The following is a 19,824-nucleotide window of genomic DNA, read 5'->3' as shown; positions in this document are numbered from 1 at the left end:
GGTACCTGTGGATGGTGAGAATTTATCTTTGTCATAAAGTCCTCTAGAATGCACTTGATGATAGTGATAACTTCCTGAGAAGTATAACAAACCGAGTATTGTTTTTCTTTGGTCACTTATCGCTAAATAATCACTAGATCTTGGTAAGCCTAAGGAGCAACAATGGCACAGGAGAAGATATAACTTGATTCTACTATAAATCTTCCAACTCCTCTCTTAGACCCACATTATCCTAATTCTTAGTATAAGTAGTGCCACCATTTACATCTTTTCCTTCAATGTTGCCATGAACAACCTTTCCTACACCTTTGTTAACTAGCTAGCGACATGATATATAGGTTCCATGAGGCATGCTTTAAAGATGTTTATATTAAATAAACACCTTTTAAGAGACACAGAGTGTGGAACATGATGAAGGAGATTAGGAACTCACACCACCCCCTCAAAAGAATAGGGTACCCTACTATGCAAGGGGTGCTTTATAAGATGAGGATTGAGAGATTTGAGACTCGTAGAATAAGTAAGCATCACAAAATGAAGGAGAAAAATGAGAGAAGTGACAAGATATAGATATAAGAACAAACAAGAGCAAAGAGGAAAAGGTAAGAGCAAAGTTCAAGGAAATTGAACAAGGAAGGAGCCTAAGGGACAAAAATTGTGCAAGGTCACCATAAAGTGTTGATCACTAGATATGTTGGCAATATGTCCTTTTTATGCCATTACAAGGTTATTTATAGATAGTCAATCGTTCCAACCTCTAGTCTTAATTACAAGTACAAGGGGTTGGGAGTCTTTCAACTTATAATCTAGTGGTCAAAACTTTGAATTAATTAATAATTGATCCACAATCTACTATGGTGTGTATTTTAATTTGGACTTGCAATCATATGACTACCTTTATAATTAAATTTTGGGACAGTTACAATTCCAACTTGAATTCAAAACCACTCCTAACTAAGAATAATGCTGCTTGAAATATTTAGACTATGCTGTTTAGCATCCTACATAACCTAAGTTACGGGTCCATTACTCAAAATTCGGAGTCTTTGTAAACTGAAGTAGCCTTCAACATTTTTTTTTATTTTTTTTCTTCTTCTTCGTGCTTTGTAGGTGGGTGCCCATCTACAGACTACAAATAACAAGTTGAGGGAACCTGTGCTCATGCAGTCACCAAAATCATATGTCCTTACACTTGCGCAAGTCAGGCTGTGCTTGATATTAATTTTTTTAGCGGTGAAATGCATATACACACTCGTTAATAAGTAATCTAAAGAAACTGCGGGCCGGTTGGCGACGCCGCCGCTCCGTTCACCGTCGGCTTCAAAACGCAATAGTCGGTTTTCTTTGGGCAGGAACGACGTCGTCCAGATCTCTTCTCCTTTAACTCACGACCTTCAACTTCAACCGATCTCCTCCTCAGATTCTGCCTCTTAATAACAGAACTCATCATCCTTCTTCTCCCTCCCCTCACCGGCACAGGCACCGCCTCAAGCCCCATCAACTTAGCCACCACCCCCGGCTCGCACCAAACCACCGCCTCCCCCGCCACCGTCCGCGGCAGACCCTCCGCCGCCCCAAACCCGTTACCCGGTTTTCTGCCTCCGGCACCGACCGCCGGAGCCCCCAGGACGACGTTTCTGGAGAAGGAAGAGGTGTACATGGCGTCCTTGCCGTCGAGGGAAAACCGCGGGTACTGGTTCAAGGCGTTCTTGGCGGAGCGCAAGATGTCGGAATTGTTAACGCACGACCTCCTGCGTTGATCGTCGTTGAAGAAGTACGCGAGCTTATAATTACTATCATCGTTGTCGGCATTAATAATATTATTATAATTATTGACTTTTCTGGCGAGTTCTTCTTGTAATTGGAGCTGCAGAATCATGTCCTCCAGGGATGGTGGATTGGGTTGGTTGAGGGTAGAGGTTGAGGCGTGGTTGCTGCACAAAGCTTTGATGCCTTTCTTCTTCATCGACGATCTTGAAAATATTTTATGAAGAAATTGACTATTCAGCTGGGCAGGAGGGATAGATGAGACTGGGGCACTGGGGGGAGGGGTACAGTGTATATATGGATATTGGAGGATCGGTGTGAGGACGACGTATGAGAAAATGTGAACTGATTGAATGGGGAGCGGTGTGTGTGTGAGGGGGAAGTGGTTTTAATAAATGTCAATGGGACTCACATGACGGAGGAGGAAACCTTCACGAGAGTTTTTGCTCTCTGCGTACTTCTTTGAATCTTTGGAAAGGTCTATTGACACGAGAAAGCTTGGGCCTCAAGAGGAGATCACAATGATGAGCACTTGTTGGAGTTCAAGGCTTTAGGTTGTAATATTTGAAATTGACGGGTTTAAAATGGACAATGTAGAAAAATACTTATGAAGGACGTTCGCTCGAGTCTACCAAAGATGTTAAGTTAATACTTAAGATATAATAGAGAGGTGCATCATTGGTAAATTGAATTGAATTGAATTGTCTATATAGAGTTTCTTATTTTGTGTTTGATTTGCAATCTATGAAAAACACAATTGCATTTCACTCAAAACTTTCCTCGAAATCTCTTTTTCCATTGCCTTACAGCGCTATTCAAGCTGATACAAAAGTTAATGACATGTAAAATTAATTAATTAATTAATTTCTTTATTTAGTGTCTAATTTATTTATTTTTTTTAATTTTTTCTCATAACCAAACAAAATAAATAAACAAATGAAAAACAGCGGATCATTGCATCAAGACTCAAGACTCAAGAGTATGGAAATTAGATTAGAATTGACGGATCACAACATATAGCAGTCAACACAAATGACAAGTAAAATCTGTTTGGAAATATAGATTTCAAGAGATGAATTTAGGAAAAACAGAGAATAAAAGTATAACCAAGTTTCATCCAAATTCAAACAAACTCAAATATGAGTCTCAAGATTCATATTCCAAAACACTACCGATCTATTTGAAACTTGAAAAATATTAGGAAAGAGAAAAGAAAATATAATTATTTTTTTTTTTTTCACTTTCGCATACTCAATTATCAAGAAAAACGAGAAAAAAATATATCACAAATTAATGAAGATGATTTTTATTTTACACATCCATAAGACTTGATTTTTATTAATTTTAAATTATATTACAATAATTTTTCATTTTTAATAGGACTTGACATAAAAATATAGTGGAAAAATAAATTTCCTTCTTATTTTCATTTTCTTTCCTTTTCCCAAATAAAATGTTGATCCAAACTAGCCATATATCTGAATTAAAATAATATGTCATGCAACAAAAACCAAAAGCAGAATAAATAATCTAGCATCCACACAGACAACTTTTGCAGTTAACTCCTTATATATGCATTCCTGTTTCTTTCAGGATACAGCAGCTTTAAGTGGGAAAAAAAAAATCGAAACATAGACAGAGATCAAGTCCTATTTTTTAGTGATCAACATAAACTATTCTAAATCACGTGAAAAAAAATGTAGAATAATGATAAGAACAACAAATGATGAGATTTACATAAAATAGACGTAAGAGGTTGCCTCTTTGCTTGTCAAATTCGTTCTCATTTCTTTGAGAAAATAAGCATTGCCTACTTGAAAGCATCAGCAGCGTTATAAAGAAAATCCAAAAAGCCTGTTCCCTTGAGGAGACCTTTCCCTGTCAAAAGTTCAAAATCTAACAACAATAGAAAGCCAATTACAGCTGCTTTCCCATTTATCAACTCATTCTTCCCAGTGAAACCAAACCCTCCAACATCTTCATCAATCACCATTCTCACCTATAAAACATTAGACTTAACAGTTTAAACCAAAGAATGGAGATACTAACCCCTTCATACTTATGCAGGGTCAACAGAAATTCATTTGACAAAATAAGTCACTGAATTACCTCCTCCACATTTACGTCTGTTGCAGTTACACCAGGCTGAGCCTTCCCGCTAAAGACAATCTCTGCAGCTGCATCAGATTTTAAACCTGATCTAATGCTGATGTAAATATTTTCATCATCTGTTTTCACAGGATAAACAAAGAGTGTCCTCAAAGCAGGTGTAAGGGCTCTCAGCACCGGGTTCTTTGGATACCAATCCTTGATTGCTCCAGTCCGTAGATCAAATGTGCTATCAGTTGTTGGGCAAACTATACTACCATCCTGGGGAAAAGAAATTACCAGTTATGGCCTTTTTATGGTATCAACAAAATATCATGGCACTGTTTCTACTATAGCAAAAAGTCATATGTACTATCTGCTGTTGGGCAAACCATAAAACCATCTGGGAAAAAAATTACCAGGTTTGGCTTTCTATCGTTTCAAAAAGAATATAACAAGACACCGTTTGTAATATGGCTAAAAGTCATATGCATAGGGGTAACTCAAAAAAAGTTTGAAACAAGAATGGACATGCTTACATACAAATACAATGCTGAGTTACTTTCCACATGCCAAGGTGTCACGGTCCGACTATTTTCACACCGTTGTGAAGGGCCATGCGACGCTAGCTAAAGCACTCTTGCTTAACTAGTCAGCCTATCGTTTACCAACATTCATCCACGAAGCACTTTCATTAACATTCATTCAGATAGAAGTGGAAATAGTAATAAATTCATGAAAGTCATGGCAAGCAAGCAATAAACATTGAAGCAAACGTAATTCATTAACAAATCCTCCGTTGACATGTTGTACTTAGCGAGGGAGGCAAGTAGGCTAAGCACGTTGACAATTGCTAGTGAGTTTTACAATGACTGATGAAAACTCACCCTCCCCTAAAGAGGTTTTTATGCAATTATCATCCTAACACTAGTAAACATCAAAGTGACCGAGGAGTCATACTACCTTATTTGGTTTACAAAGACTCTACTAGCAGAAATGAACCCTACACTAGTATTTACATTATGGAAACTCATCCTAAGCACACAAGATAAGCGGTCACAGGCAAGCATAATGCCCTGAACAAGCTTAGCTCATGACATTCTCCCCCACTTATGCAGTCAACGTCCTCGTAGACTTTTGGCGGTAGGTACACTTCAACTTTGTCCACGAATGGCTTCAAATCTTCCGCAGAAATCCAGCTGATTTCTTTGTCATCAAAGCACTTCCACTTCACTAGAAACTTCTGCCACTTCTTCCTTGAGGATATGAACTTTCTATCTGCAAGGATCTCTTCAACTTCATGTCTATCAAGTTGCACAATCTTCAACTCTGCACTGTTTGACTGACTTCTGCTCAGGTCGTTTGTGTTGGCGTTGAATGGCTTGAGGCAGTTGACATGAAACTGCGGTCTTCTCTCCTGATCTGCTCACTTCTTCATCTGCTTAGAAGCTTTCTCTAGATAGGCTTGGGCAAACTCTGCATTCTGTCTCCCTTCACTGGTGAAGATGTATGCCCTGGGACTCTTTCGTTTGTACGGCTCGCCCACTGTGTGAGGTAACAGTGGCAGCTGGCCTGTAACAAGCTCAAAAGGGCTCTTGTTGGTTGTTGAGCGCCTTTGGGCGTTGCCACAGAACGGAGCCACATCAAGTAGTTGCACGTCATTCTTCTGGTTATCGTTGACAAAATGGCACAAGTACTCATCTAGCAGCTCTCTGAATCTCTTCATCTGTCCGTCTGTCTGTTGGTGATAACTCGAAGAGATGTCAAGATGTGACCTAAATATCCTGAAAAACTCTGTCAAGAAGTTATCAGTAAACATTAAATCTTGGTCACGAATAATAACTTGGGGAAAACCCCAATATCCCACAATAGTCACAAGGAACAATTGTGTCGTCCCCTCTGCCAAACAGTACTTTGGTGCGGCCATGAAAGTATCATATTTCTTCCGCTCCCCCTTGTCTTGTTGGCAAGTGAGACAAGTTTTGGTATAATCAACCACATCATCCCGCTGTGCGGCCAATAATACCTTCCTAGTAGTCCTGTCATTGGAGTCATTCTCCGCAAATACCCCTCAACGAACTTCCTGCAGTATCTAGTAAGGCCAAGAAAGGAACGCAACTCCTTTACTGTCGTGGGGATCTTCCATTCTTGAATCATCCTTACCTTCTCCATACCCCTCCAGATACGACCTTGTTCAACCACTTGACCAAGGAATTTGTTGCTCCGCCGAGCGAAAGAGAAATTCTCCTTCTTCACATTCAGACTGTTTCTCCTCAACCTGTCGAACATCTTCCGTAGATGCTCTTCATGTTTCCTCTGAAACAACACCGATGCTCCCAACGGCGTTTTGGACGGGCGAACACATCCCGCTTCCAATTCATCAAACTATTTCCCCAACTCTACTATCTCTCGAGGCGCAATCCGACATGGCCCTTTAGCAAGTGGTTTCACTCCTGATAACAACTCGATCTCATCCTCCACAGTCCGTCGTGAAGGCAAATTGTGAGGCAGCTTTTCCGGCAACACCTCCTTATACTCATCCAACACCGCTTGGATGGTCCTAGGCTCTAGCTCTTGACCTACTTCTTTGTCTACCACCACCTTGGCTAGACGTGTCTGCTCACCCTTACCGAATCCTTCATTGAGTTGTATGGCTGAAAGGGACTTTCCATCGTCTCCTTTCGTTGCAACGACTTGCACCATGCACCAGTGATCTCCCATCGGACATAGGGAACCAGCCGAAGGCATCAGCACTGCCCTCGTCCCCATTAGGAACTTCATTCCTAGAATGATTGGATAATCATCCAATGGCACCGCTTTGAAATTCGCATGACTTTCCCACTGTCCAAGCTTTATAGCCACTTGCTTGGCTACTCCCAAAGTAGGCTGGGCTACAGAGTTAACTGCTTCATGCGTCCTGTATCCTTCTCTAAGGATGAATTGAGTCTTCCTGCTTCCAACTGCGAAACAAAATTATGATTAGCTCTCGTATCCACCATAGCACGAGAACTCTTCCCATTTATGCTCAAGTCCACAAACATTAACCCTTTTGCTCGTGTAACTTTCGATGTTTTTGCCTACTTTTCCAATGCGTTCACCAACCGCACTGAACCCACCCTTGGGGCATCATCCTCTTCCCCGTCGTCTTCCACTGCCTGCTCTGCAATGAAAGCCTGTAAAGCATTAAGTGATGCTTTGTGAGGGCACTCAAAAACTCTATGAGGACCTTGACACAAGAAACACTCAAGTTTACCCTTTCCCTTGGGTGTGTTGAACCCTTGAGACGACGAAACTTCCTTTGAGGTTGATGATTTAGAGTCGGCTCCCCCACTCTTGGGTTTGCTATTCTTGAAAGACTTTCCACTGTTTCCCTCTTCGCCAAACCGTTTGGACGAAACGGTCTCATCACCAGCGTAGTCTGTCAAGCGTTCTGCAGCCGATTGTGTAGTTGACAAGTCTTGAACCCTTTGCCTATAAAGTTCAGTTCTTGCCCACGGTTTCATCCCCTCTAGAAAATAGAACAACTTGTCCTTCTTCGACATATCCCGAATATCCAACATTAAAGCAGAAAATTGTTTCACATATTCGCTGATCGACCCCGTGTGCTTGAGATCTTTCAGTTTTCTCCTTGCATTATACTCAACGTTCTCAGAAAAGAATTGGGCCTTGAGCTCTCTCTTCGAGTCTACCCAACTATCAATTACACAGCTTCCATTTTCAATTTCTCTATACTTTGTACGCCACCACAGTTTGGCATCACCAACCAAGTACATGGTCGCAGTATCTACCTTTGCCTGTTCTGAGGCCATCCTTACAATGCGAAAGTACTGCTCCACATCAAACAAGAAGTTCTCTAACTCCTTGGCATCTCGGGCACCCCCATACATCCTGGGTTCTGGCACCTTGGTCTTGCTAACTCCCGGAGTGTTAGAGTTCCCCATAGCAAGAACCATCAGATTCACCTTTGCATCCAGATCAGCTATCCGGGCCTGCAAAGCTTCCATTGTGTGGCAAAAGTCCTCTGAGAAGTCGCCTAGCAAACCTGTTTGATGATTTTGTGATCCCATCACCTCATCAACAAGTTCTCTCATCTGAGTCACCTCCGCGGCCATAGTGTTGGTTGTTGTCTCAACCTGTGCTTCCAGCACGCTGATCCTCTCAGCAGTGTTTGGTGTCATGGTCACTTACCAAAACTTCCCAAATCCAACAACGAAGGCAATCGAATTCACGTAGCAACTCAACCTTGGGCTCTCACCAAGTGTCACCGACTTGGCTCTGATACCAAATGTCACGGTCCGACTATTTTCACACCATTGTGAAGGGCTGTGCGGCGCTAGCTAAAGCACTCTTGCTTAACTAGCCAGCCTATCGTTTACCAACATTCATCCACGAGACACTTTCATTAACATTCATTCAGATAGCAGCGGAAATAGTAATCAATTCATGAAAGTCATGGTAAGCAAGCAGTAAACATTGAAGCAAACATAATTCATTAACAAATCCTCCGTTGACATGTTGTACTTAGCGAGGGAAGCAAGTACGCTAAGCACGTTGACAATTGCTAGTGAGTTTTACAATGACTGATGAACACTCACCCTCCCCTAAAGAGGTTTTTATGTAATTATCATCCTGACACTAGGAAACATCAAAGTGATCGAGGAGTCATACTGCCTTATTTGGCTTACAAAGACTCTACTAACAGAAATTAACCCTACACTAGTATTTACATGATGGAAACCCATCTTAAGCACACGAGATAAGCGGTCACAGGCAAGCATAATGCCCTGAACAAGCTTAGCTCGTGACATCAAGGCTCGAGTTACTGAAAGTAGCAGTATCCATTTCATTATTTACCAGAGTTTAACCCACTTGCAGCCATGATGTAGGCATTTTATACATTCATCAAGACACCAAGTAAACAGGAGGAATTTAAGGTCATTTCAAAATAATAAATGAATAAAAATAAAAATTGACCTTAGCTCCCAAATCTTGAGCAGGCTTATTGCAAGATAAGAAATGAGGCCAACAATTCAAACTCAAGACATTTGGGATTTTTTGAAATTTTGGACATTAATATATTATTTTAATTTTATTTTTTATTTTCATGATATTTTTCTAGTTGTACTTTATTACACCATAAATTAGTAAATTTTAGGATTTCATCAATTATAAAAGTAGCATCCAAGAAAGCTATTTTACAGAATGGAAAATCATGGCCTTATTCCATTTCATCCAGCTAGAGGAGAATAAATGTAATTCACAAACTGGCTGTTACAGTTTTTTATGGATCGGCCCCTTGACCTGATGGATGCTACAACCACAGAGTAGTTTGCATAGAGAACTTCCTTGGCGGCTTGGCGCTCCTTGGATGGATGATGCTATTCCACTTGCAGTTCAGTCTAAGATTTGGCTGAAGACTTGGTGAAATAGCAGCAACACCACTTTTGGTTATGTTGTATCAATACTGAAAATATAATTGCCGTCTATGTTTGGAACTTTGGAGACATCACACTCTAATAGAGACCATTGCCCTCAAAAGTCAATTCAAAGCAATAATTCAGCTCTTCTCCGCATTTCTCAGTTTTCAACTCTTCCTCCCACTTCATTCTCACCTACATCTATTAGGGCTCATTTGGTTAAGGATTCAAAATCAAGTTTCAGCATTGTTGTTTCTGAAAATGAAAACAGGATTGTATCATGTACTTTTTTAATACTCAAAAAAGCGTTTGGTTAGCTATTTTGAAATTATTCCTGGAAATGAAAACAGGGAACTGCATTTGATTAAGGCTGATCTAGGTAACAATTTTATAATTATTATCATTATTACTATTATTATAAAAAAAAAAAAATGGGTTATACCCTGTACATCTGTCTTCATTACATCTAGAAAAATATATCCAAAAACACAGAAAATAATTTTAAATTGTTTCATAAAAACCTATGTTTTTAGGGGTTTTGGATATTTTTCCGAAAACGGTTTTCAGAAAACACTTCAACAAGTGCAAATTCTGTGGACTCTTTGTATCCCATTTTTCTGGATACAGAAAACTATATCCTAAACCTTGGCTAAACAGGCCTTAATTTCTTGGTTAAGAAAACAATAAATCAAATTCAACCACAGCCAACTTCCCACCTCCCTACTTGATCGGCCCCAATTATTGATTTCTTCCATGAAATAACCTGTAAAATTATATTTGTCCAAAACGAAACTAAATGAAGATAAAGTTCTTGGCTACCTAAGCTTGCAAAAGCCGTTGGCGGCTCGAGAAAAAACAAATTCAAGCATCAAAGAATCATACGTTCAGGGCTTAGTTGTTTAAATTTGATGCACATCCTATTTGGGATCTTCTGCAGACTAGTCTAATTATGACCAAGTGCCAGCTGTTGTTTTCTTTAAGCTAGTACGTTGCTAGTTTTGTTTTATTTGTCTTGTTTAATTTTTTTATGCTATGATATTTTGGTAATTTTGATCAAAGAGTCATAATATTGAGTCCAAAAGTGTTGGGCTCTATTTATAGGCCTAAGATTAAAAAACCGTCAAGTTTAGGCCAAATCACAATCTTATGTACTCATATCTTAACATGGTACCCAAAGTTGTTCAATCATAGGAGTCTTTGGACATGCATGCAATAGTAAATCGAGAACAGAATGAACGAATGGAGGATCTAAAGCTCTGTGCCCTTCATAAAGTTTGTCACTGCATAGCTGTCTCTTCCTCTCATCTTCTCCTTCTCTTCCTTTATCTCAAGAATTTCTGCAAACACCTGCACATACTGTTTTTCATCCAAACCTACATCTGATCGTCCTTTGAAATCCTTCCCGTCTCTACATTTCAAACAATCATTCTGAATCCCCAACCACCGTCAACAACCCTAAAGTAGTAAATTACAATTAAAGTGCTGTTTTTTTTTAGTCATCCTTCATCACTGGCCTATATTACATAAAGAAAACAAAACAAAACAATCATTTCAATCTTTCCACTATATGGTTAGCTTCCAGTTTTATACACATACCCAACAGAGGTGTCCACCAAAGAAACAGAAAATGTGCTCCAAGATGAGATGAATATGCATGCCCAATAAGTTGCACTCTAGTGACTCTGTAAGAATCTCTTTTCATCCAAAGGTGAATAGATTAAAAGGGAAAAAGGGACTAATTTAGACATGTCATCAATCTGAAGATATAGAGATTAGAGAAAAATGAGGAGACAATTAGACACACACCAACAACCTACAAGTAAGTTGGCTCATGTAACTTGGCCCAACCATACCTACTAAGTAAATGTCATCCAGAACTTGAGTCCATGCCCCAACTTGATATTTAGGCTTGCTTTCTACCTCTAATATTGATTAAAAGATGGGGTTTTCTATAAGGGGTAAGCAAATTCCCACATTAGGATAGAACTTTAAAGGCAATAGCTTTCATATTTAGGCAATCTTGAATGACGCCATGTCCTATTTTTCTACAGGAGCCACAAATAACACAATCTTAAGGACAACAATTTAGGATAGTGGGGCTATTCCTCAATTTGTGCTTAATGATAGTAGACGCACATACCATCCAAATCATTCAAAGGAAGAACAAAAGCAGCAATCTCATCTGCAAGCAACCATTTTCCAGACTTAAAACTAATGTCTGCAAAGGGCAACAACTCTTATTTGTCTCAGACATTAATTGACAAGCCTCTTTCGCTGCTTGCAAAATAAACCTAAATCTGGGAAGCACCAACAATCCAAAACATCAGGGTGTTAGTACCCAACATGTATTGGACACCAACACTTCACCGGCACTCCAGGACATACCTAACAAGTGTTGAGTCAATGTTTGACCTCCAGAAACTGTGTGTGTGTGTGTGTGTTGGGGGGTGGGGGGTGAATAGAGTTCCCAAAACCTCAAGATCTAGAGGAATCTCCATGTTCTCATACTTTAATTAACCAAACTATCGATTATAATATTAAATTATAAGTGCTCGTGGATGAATATTTATCTGTGTACTGCTTATGAGTGTCATGCTTAAATATTTTACATATGATTTTTTTTTTTTTAAGAAGAGAAGATTCCAAAAGGTAAATACTATTGAAAGTATGCCTGAACATATTTTTGTAATAATTTAATAGGTTTGTTTCCACTGTTATCCTAGTTTATTGAAGTTGTTGTACTGTCATTTCCGTATCATGTCTGGTCCATATGCATCGATGCTTCTATAACCTTTCAAGAAATTGTAGAGAAACTGACCCTCTACATGGCCAAGTGCCAGGGCCGTCTCCTCCATTATTTCTTCTCAACTCCCATGGCAAAACATCACAACAATCCCAAACTGATTCAATCAAAACCATACTATTGCATCAACAAAAACTAGAGAGAACAGGTATATATTTCTTGCCCAAATTGCAAAACTACGAGTAGAAATATGTATGTTCGTGTGTGTGTCTGAGAGAGAGAGAGAGAGAGAGAGAGACCTGAGTGAGTTTTGCGTTGAGCAAGCCTTCGGTGTAAGCCCCTTCAGCAGGAGACCTATTCTCAATAGCAAAAACCTCATCCTTGTACCAAAGCAACAGAATTGCTTCCCCGTCTTGTACTAGGACGCGCCGCTCCCCTTTGGGCAGCGCCGCAAGTGGCACCACCGGCACCCAATTCATCCCATCGTCGCTACCACCGCTGTCTATGGAGGCCGAAGACGATTCCACCTCCGAAATTTCGGTGGACTTGCACTTAAATTTACCAACAGATATGGATAATGAGGTTGCATGGGAGTGCCTAGTTGAGGCGGCGAGTGCGCGAGGAATCAGCGGTGACTTGAGGCGGTGCGGGGAGGATGAACTAAAAAGCACTGCGGACGGGAGCTTGGAAGTGCAGGCGGTGGTGGTGGCGGCGGCGGCTAAGGCCATCAGATTGGAGGAGATAGAGAGAGGGGTGCGAGACGGAGGAGGACGGAGGAGAACCCCCATTACCTTTTTCAATAGAATAATTATAAAAATATTGTAATTCAAGAACTATATATATATATATATATATATATATATATATATCGAAATATGATATTATTTAGGTTTCTAAATATAACGCTTCACTCTAAATTTTTAAAAGTTATTAAAAAATTTCTTGAAATTTAATTTTATTAATAAAAATATATCTTTTATTAATTGAAGTTAAGTATATGTAAAAAAAATTATAATGATAATTTTAAATTATATTAATTTAATAAATTAAATTAAGAAAATTTGTCAATATAGTATTTTGAAAAAAAGACCATGTAAATCAAAAGCCTAAGTGATTCTTGAATTACCCAATTCAAATGCTTTGAGTGATTAAATTGAAGTAAAAAATTTTATTATTATTCTAATTTTTTAAATATATATAAAAAATAAAAATTGCTAAATCATAAAAAGTATATAAAAATTATAATACAACAACATGCTTGTTAGATATAATTTTCATAAAATTTAAGGACTAAACCCATCAATCATCATAAAACAAATGAAATATATTCCAATATTTTTAAACTCAAGAACATATCAAACATAGTGTTAAAAATGTATATTAAATCATGGAGTCAGTGGTACCTGTAAATGATGAGAGTTTATTTTGTGAGTCAGTGGGAACCGTGGATAATAATGGAGATGTGTCTCAAAGGTCGGGTTGTTCGAACGTCTAACTGATGCATAGATCCATATCAGCGTCTGGACTTTACCTTGATCAGCGATATCTAGGGGCGGAGGACGCTGATCCGTAAATTTGGTGCAACACTAGGGGGTCCGAAAGACTCGTTGGTGGCTAAAGTTCCTATCTAATAAAAAAAATGTATATTAAAAATATTGATGCCAAATGAATTAGAAAATTTTAAATTTATATTAATCGATTGACCCTTGTTTAAGATAATTAGCTAATTCTTCCTAATTTTAATCAAGTTTTAATGTTATTAAATACAGTATTCAACTAGTCCTAGAAATCGAACTACAATTTGACAAACCAACTTATTTGTGCTGATTTTTAAACGATATTATATTTTTTAAAGATATATTTGGTCATTTGATTCGCATGAAATGTATATAATAATATTTTGAAATGATATAATTTTCTTATTAGTTTTTCTTAAATATTATTATTTATTTTTTATATATTTTTAATTTTTTTAATATAATGGTTTAGTTATTTTGTCATACTTATGACAATTGATTAACCCCAACTAGCTCTTAGGTATTTGATTCAGTTATAAGTTCAATATCAAAATAGGATGTACTTAACTAAACAATATTTCTAACTTAATTTATTAAATTAATATCATTTTTTTAATTTATCTTATCAAAGTTGAATGAAAGATAAAATTTTCAATATATTAAGAGTAAATTTTACTTTTTTCACTCGACATGGTTAATTAACCAACTAACAGAAAGTTTAATTTGTTAATAAAATTAAACCTCGAAAGATTTTTTGATAATTTTCGAAAACTCATGGAATAGAGTATAATATTCAAAAAACTCAAGAACTATTGCTCAATTTTACCCTATAATTTAATGAAATTGAATTTCAAAAAATTCAATTTATTAATTTTTTGACATCATGAAATTTAATTTCCTAACATTGCTAATTTGAACTAAGAGTCAATTTTATTTTTCTTACTTTTAGTTCTTTTAAGAATTACAAAAAAAAAAAAATCGGCTTATTTTTTAGTTTTATAATATTTGTATAAAAAATAGAAAATAGTACAAAGTTTTGATACTTTTACTTGTGAAAAATGATTTTACTTTTTATTTTCAAATTTTAGATAATTCTAAAAAAAAAATGCCACCTTACTTTCCAATTTTTTTAAATTTATAGAGAAAATTTGCAAATATTATTTCATTATTTTAATATTTCTGTTTTCTTATACACTTTTTCAAAAAATGAAAAAAAAAATATCCTTTTCTGTAATTATTTGGGAATCCAAAAATTAAAACATAATTAAAAAATTATTTAATTTCTATTTTTAATGTAAATCTTGGAAAACTAATAAACAAGATGGAAAAAAGTTCTCGCACTCAGGATCTTAGCAGCAGGTCAAATAGTTAAGTTTATCATCAAAACATGGTATAATTACAAAATAATAATTTCCTAAAAATAATGTAACTCTTGTCAGCTTTTCAAACTAACATTAAATTACAAAGAGATAATCAATATCAAATATGATTTTTAAGAGTAAACTTTCAAACAAATTTGCTTAAACTAATTTTAGACTTCTTATAATAGAGATAATTTCATAAAAACAACTCTATCATCCGCTCACCAAAAGAAATATGTAAGGTATTGCCTATTCGATTGCTAGCTAAAGATTCTTTGAATCTGATGATTAATAACGAAAGTGTGTGCCAAGATAAATTCTGTATGCATACTATGGATGAATGTCTTTACTATTGTAATCATAGTTTAATTATTCAAATAAAAAATAAAAATAATTTATAAAATAAAACTCATCCATTACACTGTTACTAAATGGTGGTACTTCCTATATATATATATATATATATGAACAAATAAATTTAATAATATTTTATTTTTTATTATCATAAAGTAATTGAATAAATAATTTTAATAATTTCTTATTATCATCTATTTATGTATTTACTTACTTTATTAAGGATTCACAACTAATTAGTTAAATTTCAATTTTATTTTAATTCTTTTAATTCTTAAATTACATTAAAATAACTTAATAAGTATATAAATAAAACTATATAGATGACATGTGTTATGCAAGTGTTACACCCTCATCCTTTAAGTTTCCACTATGGGACAGCAAGGAATTGCCGCTTTAGTCTCCACACTATTATTCCCTAGGTTTTATTGACCTATTTTTGATGACATGTGTTACGCAAGTGTTACATCCTCATCCTTTAAGTTTCCATTATGGGACAGTAAGGAATTGCCGCTTTAGTCTTCACACTATTATTTCCTAGGTTTCATTAACTTGTTTTTTATGATAACAAGCTATTGTAGGCTAATAACTTTGTACTTAAGTTATGTTCTATAAGATTTAAATCATTGTTGTTGAAGAGAAGTTGAAGAATTGAGACAAGGTGATGAAGACTTTAAATCATTTATTTGTAATGTTTCTCTCTTAATTGTATTGTACTTCAACTTGTAAAATTATGAAAAAATATAAGGCATAGCACTTAAGGTATTTAACTAGAAAAAAGGAAACAAAAGAAAGACCGAACCTTGGCCTTGTGCTAGGGGAGGTCGACCGACCTAGGCAGATGCCAATAGCGATCAACTAGCCCCCGAAAGTGATCAATTGATCTGGCAGCTCTTGCTTATAACTATCTTCTTCTTGTCTTTAACAAACATTAAGCAGTCGACCCAACCTACCCTTGTATTCTCAATCCCACATCAATTGGACTTGGAGAGGGAGTATGTTTCCCTTTCTACAAACCAATTACTTCTTCCTTCCTCACCCATCTTACCAACTAGGCTTATGTGTAGAAGAGTCAACCCAGTTAAGGCAATGGAAATTTGGATTCAGTCCATCCAAAGCCTTGAACACTTAATAAATTTTTTTTTTGTCAATTCAAAACTTTAAAAACCAAAATAAAACTAGTGGTTTGGTTATTTTATTAACTGACGGTTTACAATTTGGTTTTAGTATATATTTTTTTTAAATCGAACGACTAAACCGAACTGAATAGAGTCATTACAACCGTACTAAAACCTTTTGAAATTCTTTCCAACTTAAGCATTGGAGAGCCACTATTGGACATTGGTTTACTTTTGTGGGTTATGCTCAACGGCTTATCAACATAAAATTATGTTCAAGGGACCGATAAAAGACGTCATGTGGCTCCGACGAAACCAAATCAAGCAAAGGAAAATAAAGAAAAATCTTAAGAAGTCAAAATAAGCAGAAAATGGGCTAAAGAGTCTAATTGTGTGTAGAGTAGGTGACTAGCCAGCTATAGGAAGGATAATTGGTCAATTAGCACCCTTGTCATCACTTGTTCAAAGAACCGTTACCAATGTTGGATATAGGGGTGTTAAGGAAATAGAAAAAAAAAAAATAGAAAAGACCCAATTGATCACCCGGAGAGATTCTTACCCTTAAAGGGCACTCAAGCACGATTTAGGAACCTAGAACCCTTATCATTGTTCTTTATAAACAATGTGGCCTTAAGAACTTGTACTTTTTTTTTTTTTGGCTTGTTTAAAAATAGAAGTAAAGTGGGTGACATTGATTGGAAATGGTGTGTTTGGAAAATATTAAGTTTGTTGGGTTGCATACTAATTTGAAAACAAAATTGGAGAAGCAAGAAATTGGAGTATTTGGTAATCTAGATCTTCATCCTTGGCTAGTTTTGAAAGCAATAAGTTTTTAAAAATATCTTATTAAAAAGTTTAATAAGACTCCACTATTGTAGAAGGCCTTGACAAGAAAACATAGAGCAAACCTCTTAGTATTTCCTTCTTTCGACCTAGTCTTGTTGGTTTGGGCATGAACTTTCCTCAATCATCCAATCTTTAGGAAGAGAAGACCCCCACCTTGCCTAAGGAGAGAGGAAAGAAATCATTATGTAGTCAAATCTTCAAACTATTCTATTGCTAGTCAAGATGTGACTTCTAGAATCAAGTGTACAACAAAAAAAACACCAAAATTACACTAGCACTCATGTCAACATGACATAGAAATGCTAACTGATATACTAAGCTTGCTTCTTGTGGTCTAAACTCATATATTGGAGCATCAAATTCCTTTTTTTAATTTGATCTTTATGAAAAGAAAAACTCCCACACTACATAGTGATAAAAAGAATAGAACGTCTATCCAATTAAATATGCTACTATCGCATTGCTGGCCAAGACTAGGCTTGGGAATCAAGACAACATAACCATTGTACAACGAGCAAAGAGAACTGGCTAATAAATCAATAACTATAACAGACTTTATGTGCATAAAAAATTGTTAGTTTTACTTCATTCAACCTAATCTCTTCGGTTGCAGACTCGAAATTCCTAACCACTTGATCTTTGAGAAGTGAAAACTTTTGTTTTGGCTAGGAATAGTAGGAGGAAGACATAATTTGATAAGATCTTCCAACTATCCATTGTCAACTAGAATCAAGCTTTCAAAAGCAAAATACATCACATGAAACAAACATTTGTTTAATAGGCCATAAAAGGCACACATAGAGAGTTTTTCATGATTTTTTTAGGTCCTCCAACTTTAAAAAGTCTTAAAAGCTTCACTGTGTCATTGAACTAATTTTTTTTTTTTTTGTTTTTTAAATTTTTAAAAAAGTAATAATTTTTTCTTATTTTCCTCCACATTTTCATTTTAATTTTAATTTTTTAAAATTTTAAAAATATTATTATTCTCCCAAAAGTCTCAAATTTTTTTTCTAAACCATCTAGTATTTTTTAAATTTTATCTAAAATTTATAGATTTTGTTATGCTTTTCATGATTTTCCTATCAAATAAACAAATATGAACCTAATCAAGTTAACCTAGTGTCTAAACCAGGTCAACAACTAAGAAAGGGAGTTGGGCTTGTTAGGGATCTAGGAACAATAATCACACACATAAGTAAAATAAGTACACAAAATAAGAACACCAGATTTATGTGGTTCGGTCTAATTTGACTTACGTCCACGGAACACACCAAATATACTATAACCTAAGAGAAAAAACAAGAGGATGAGACACACACTCAACTCAACTCTTCTTACACTTTTCTCTTTGATCTCACCTTCAGCACTCTCACACCCCTCGCTCACTCACTTCACTTACACTTACACACTTCACACAATACAAATGTTCTTATTTATAGATACATAAAATAGATATAGAAGGAAATGAGTTATTGCATTCTAATGGGATAATGAGCACGTGGTATTTAATGGATTATTTTAACACGTGATAATTGTGTTTTTGGTGAAATGAATTTGGTATGCGGTTGCAGCTCATCCTCTTTAAGGCGTTTCCATTTTCTCCGTTTCCATTTCATCTTAACAATCTCCCACTTAGAGATGAAGATACTATCTCAACCAGTATATAGATAATGATGTGCTCAGATTTGTCTTCAAGCATGAAGACCAACTGAAGTTGAGCACAACTTCAGCTTCTCTGTAGTCACCACCTTTGTTAACATATCTGCTGGATTCCTGCTACGTTGGATTTTTTTCCAGTGTCAACACTCCATCCTCTAACAAAGATCTGACGAAATGATAACATAATCCAATGTGTTTGGTTCTGGAATGAAATGCAGAGTTCTTTGTCAGATGTATCGCACTTTGACTATCCCTGTGCAAAATATTTCTTTCCTGCTTTATTTCGAGCTCTGTTAACAAACCTTGAAGACAAATCATCTATTTACTAGCTTCTATCACTACTACATAATCAGCTTCTGTAGTGGATGAAATAACAATTTTCTGTATCTGTGACATCTAACTAACAACTGTTATGCCAACAGTGAACACATATCCGGTGGTACTTCTACGATAATCAATTTCACCTGCAAAATCGACATCAACATATCCTCGAATTTTCAAATCTCCTTTGCCAAAACATAGACACTTATCAATAGTGTCACGTAGATATCTCAAAATCCACTTCACTGCTTCCTAGTGAGTCTTCCCTAGATTTGATATAAACCTGCTGACAACTCCCACTGCTTGACTAATGTCTGGTCAACCAACCATGATGTACAAGAGACTTCCAATGGCTAAGGCGTAAGGTACCTTAGCTATGAAGTCCTTCTCTTCATTTTTCTAGGGAACCTGATCCTTGGAGAGACGAAAATAACCGGCCAATAGCGTATTTACTGTCTTGGCGTTGCTCATGCTGAATTTGTGTAAAACACGACTAATATACTCCAACTAAGATAACCACAACGTTCCCTGTTGCCTATCTCTGAAGATCCGCATCCCAAGTATCTGCTTTGTTGAACCCAAGTCCTTCATGTCAAACTCCTCTGACATTTGCTGCTTCAATTTCCTGATTTC

At 36.4% G+C, this 19,824-nt stretch overlaps 2 protein-coding genes across 2 annotated transcripts; both read right to left on the bottom strand.

Annotated features, from left to right (window-relative positions):
- Nucleotides 1-889: 889 nt before the first annotated feature.
- LOC131161606 (uncharacterized) lies at nucleotides 890-2,027 on the bottom strand. The gene has a single exon (XM_058117475.1). The coding sequence runs from the start codon at nucleotides 1,964-1,966 to the stop codon at nucleotides 1,268-1,270; it is 699 nt and encodes a 232-aa protein (XP_057973458.1). The 5' UTR covers nucleotides 1,967-2,027; the 3' UTR covers nucleotides 890-1,267.
- Nucleotides 2,028-3,317: 1,290 nt separating this feature from the next.
- LOC131161605 (uncharacterized) lies at nucleotides 3,318-12,856 on the bottom strand. The gene is made up of 3 exons (XM_058117474.1): nucleotides 12,315-12,856; nucleotides 3,877-4,137; nucleotides 3,318-3,766 (listed from the first exon to the last, which is right to left on the bottom strand). The coding sequence occupies exons 1-3, from the start codon at nucleotides 12,801-12,803 to the stop codon at nucleotides 3,578-3,580; spliced, it is 939 nt and encodes a 312-aa protein (XP_057973457.1). The 5' UTR covers nucleotides 12,804-12,856; the 3' UTR covers nucleotides 3,318-3,577.
- Between the last annotated feature and the right edge of the window lie 6,968 nt (nucleotides 12,857-19,824).

This window comes from Malania oleifera, chromosome 8, assembly GCF_029873635.1.
Source record: "Malania oleifera isolate guangnan ecotype guangnan chromosome 8, ASM2987363v1, whole genome shotgun sequence".
Lineage (NCBI taxonomy): Eukaryota > Viridiplantae > Streptophyta > Magnoliopsida > Santalales > Ximeniaceae > Malania > Malania oleifera.
Note: the sequence above shows the minus strand (reverse complement) of the source record. Positions and strands in the feature narration are given on the sequence as shown.

Coding starts and splice junctions, on each gene's coding strand:
- LOC131161605 (XM_058117474.1), bottom strand. CDS start 12,803: ATGGGGGTTCTCCTCCGTCCTCCTCCGTCTCGCACCCCTCTCTCTATC. Junction 4,138..12,314: donor TCAACGCAAAACTCACTCAG/GTCTCTCTCTCT, acceptor TCTTTTCCCCAG/GATGGTAGTATAGTTTGCCC. Junction 3,767..3,876: donor CAGACGTAAATGTGGAGGAG/GTAATTCAGTGA, acceptor AATGTTTTATAG/GTGAGAATGGTGATTGATGA.
- LOC131161606 (XM_058117475.1), bottom strand. CDS start 1,966: ATGAAGAAGAAAGGCATCAAAGCTTTGTGCAGCAACCACGCCTCAACC.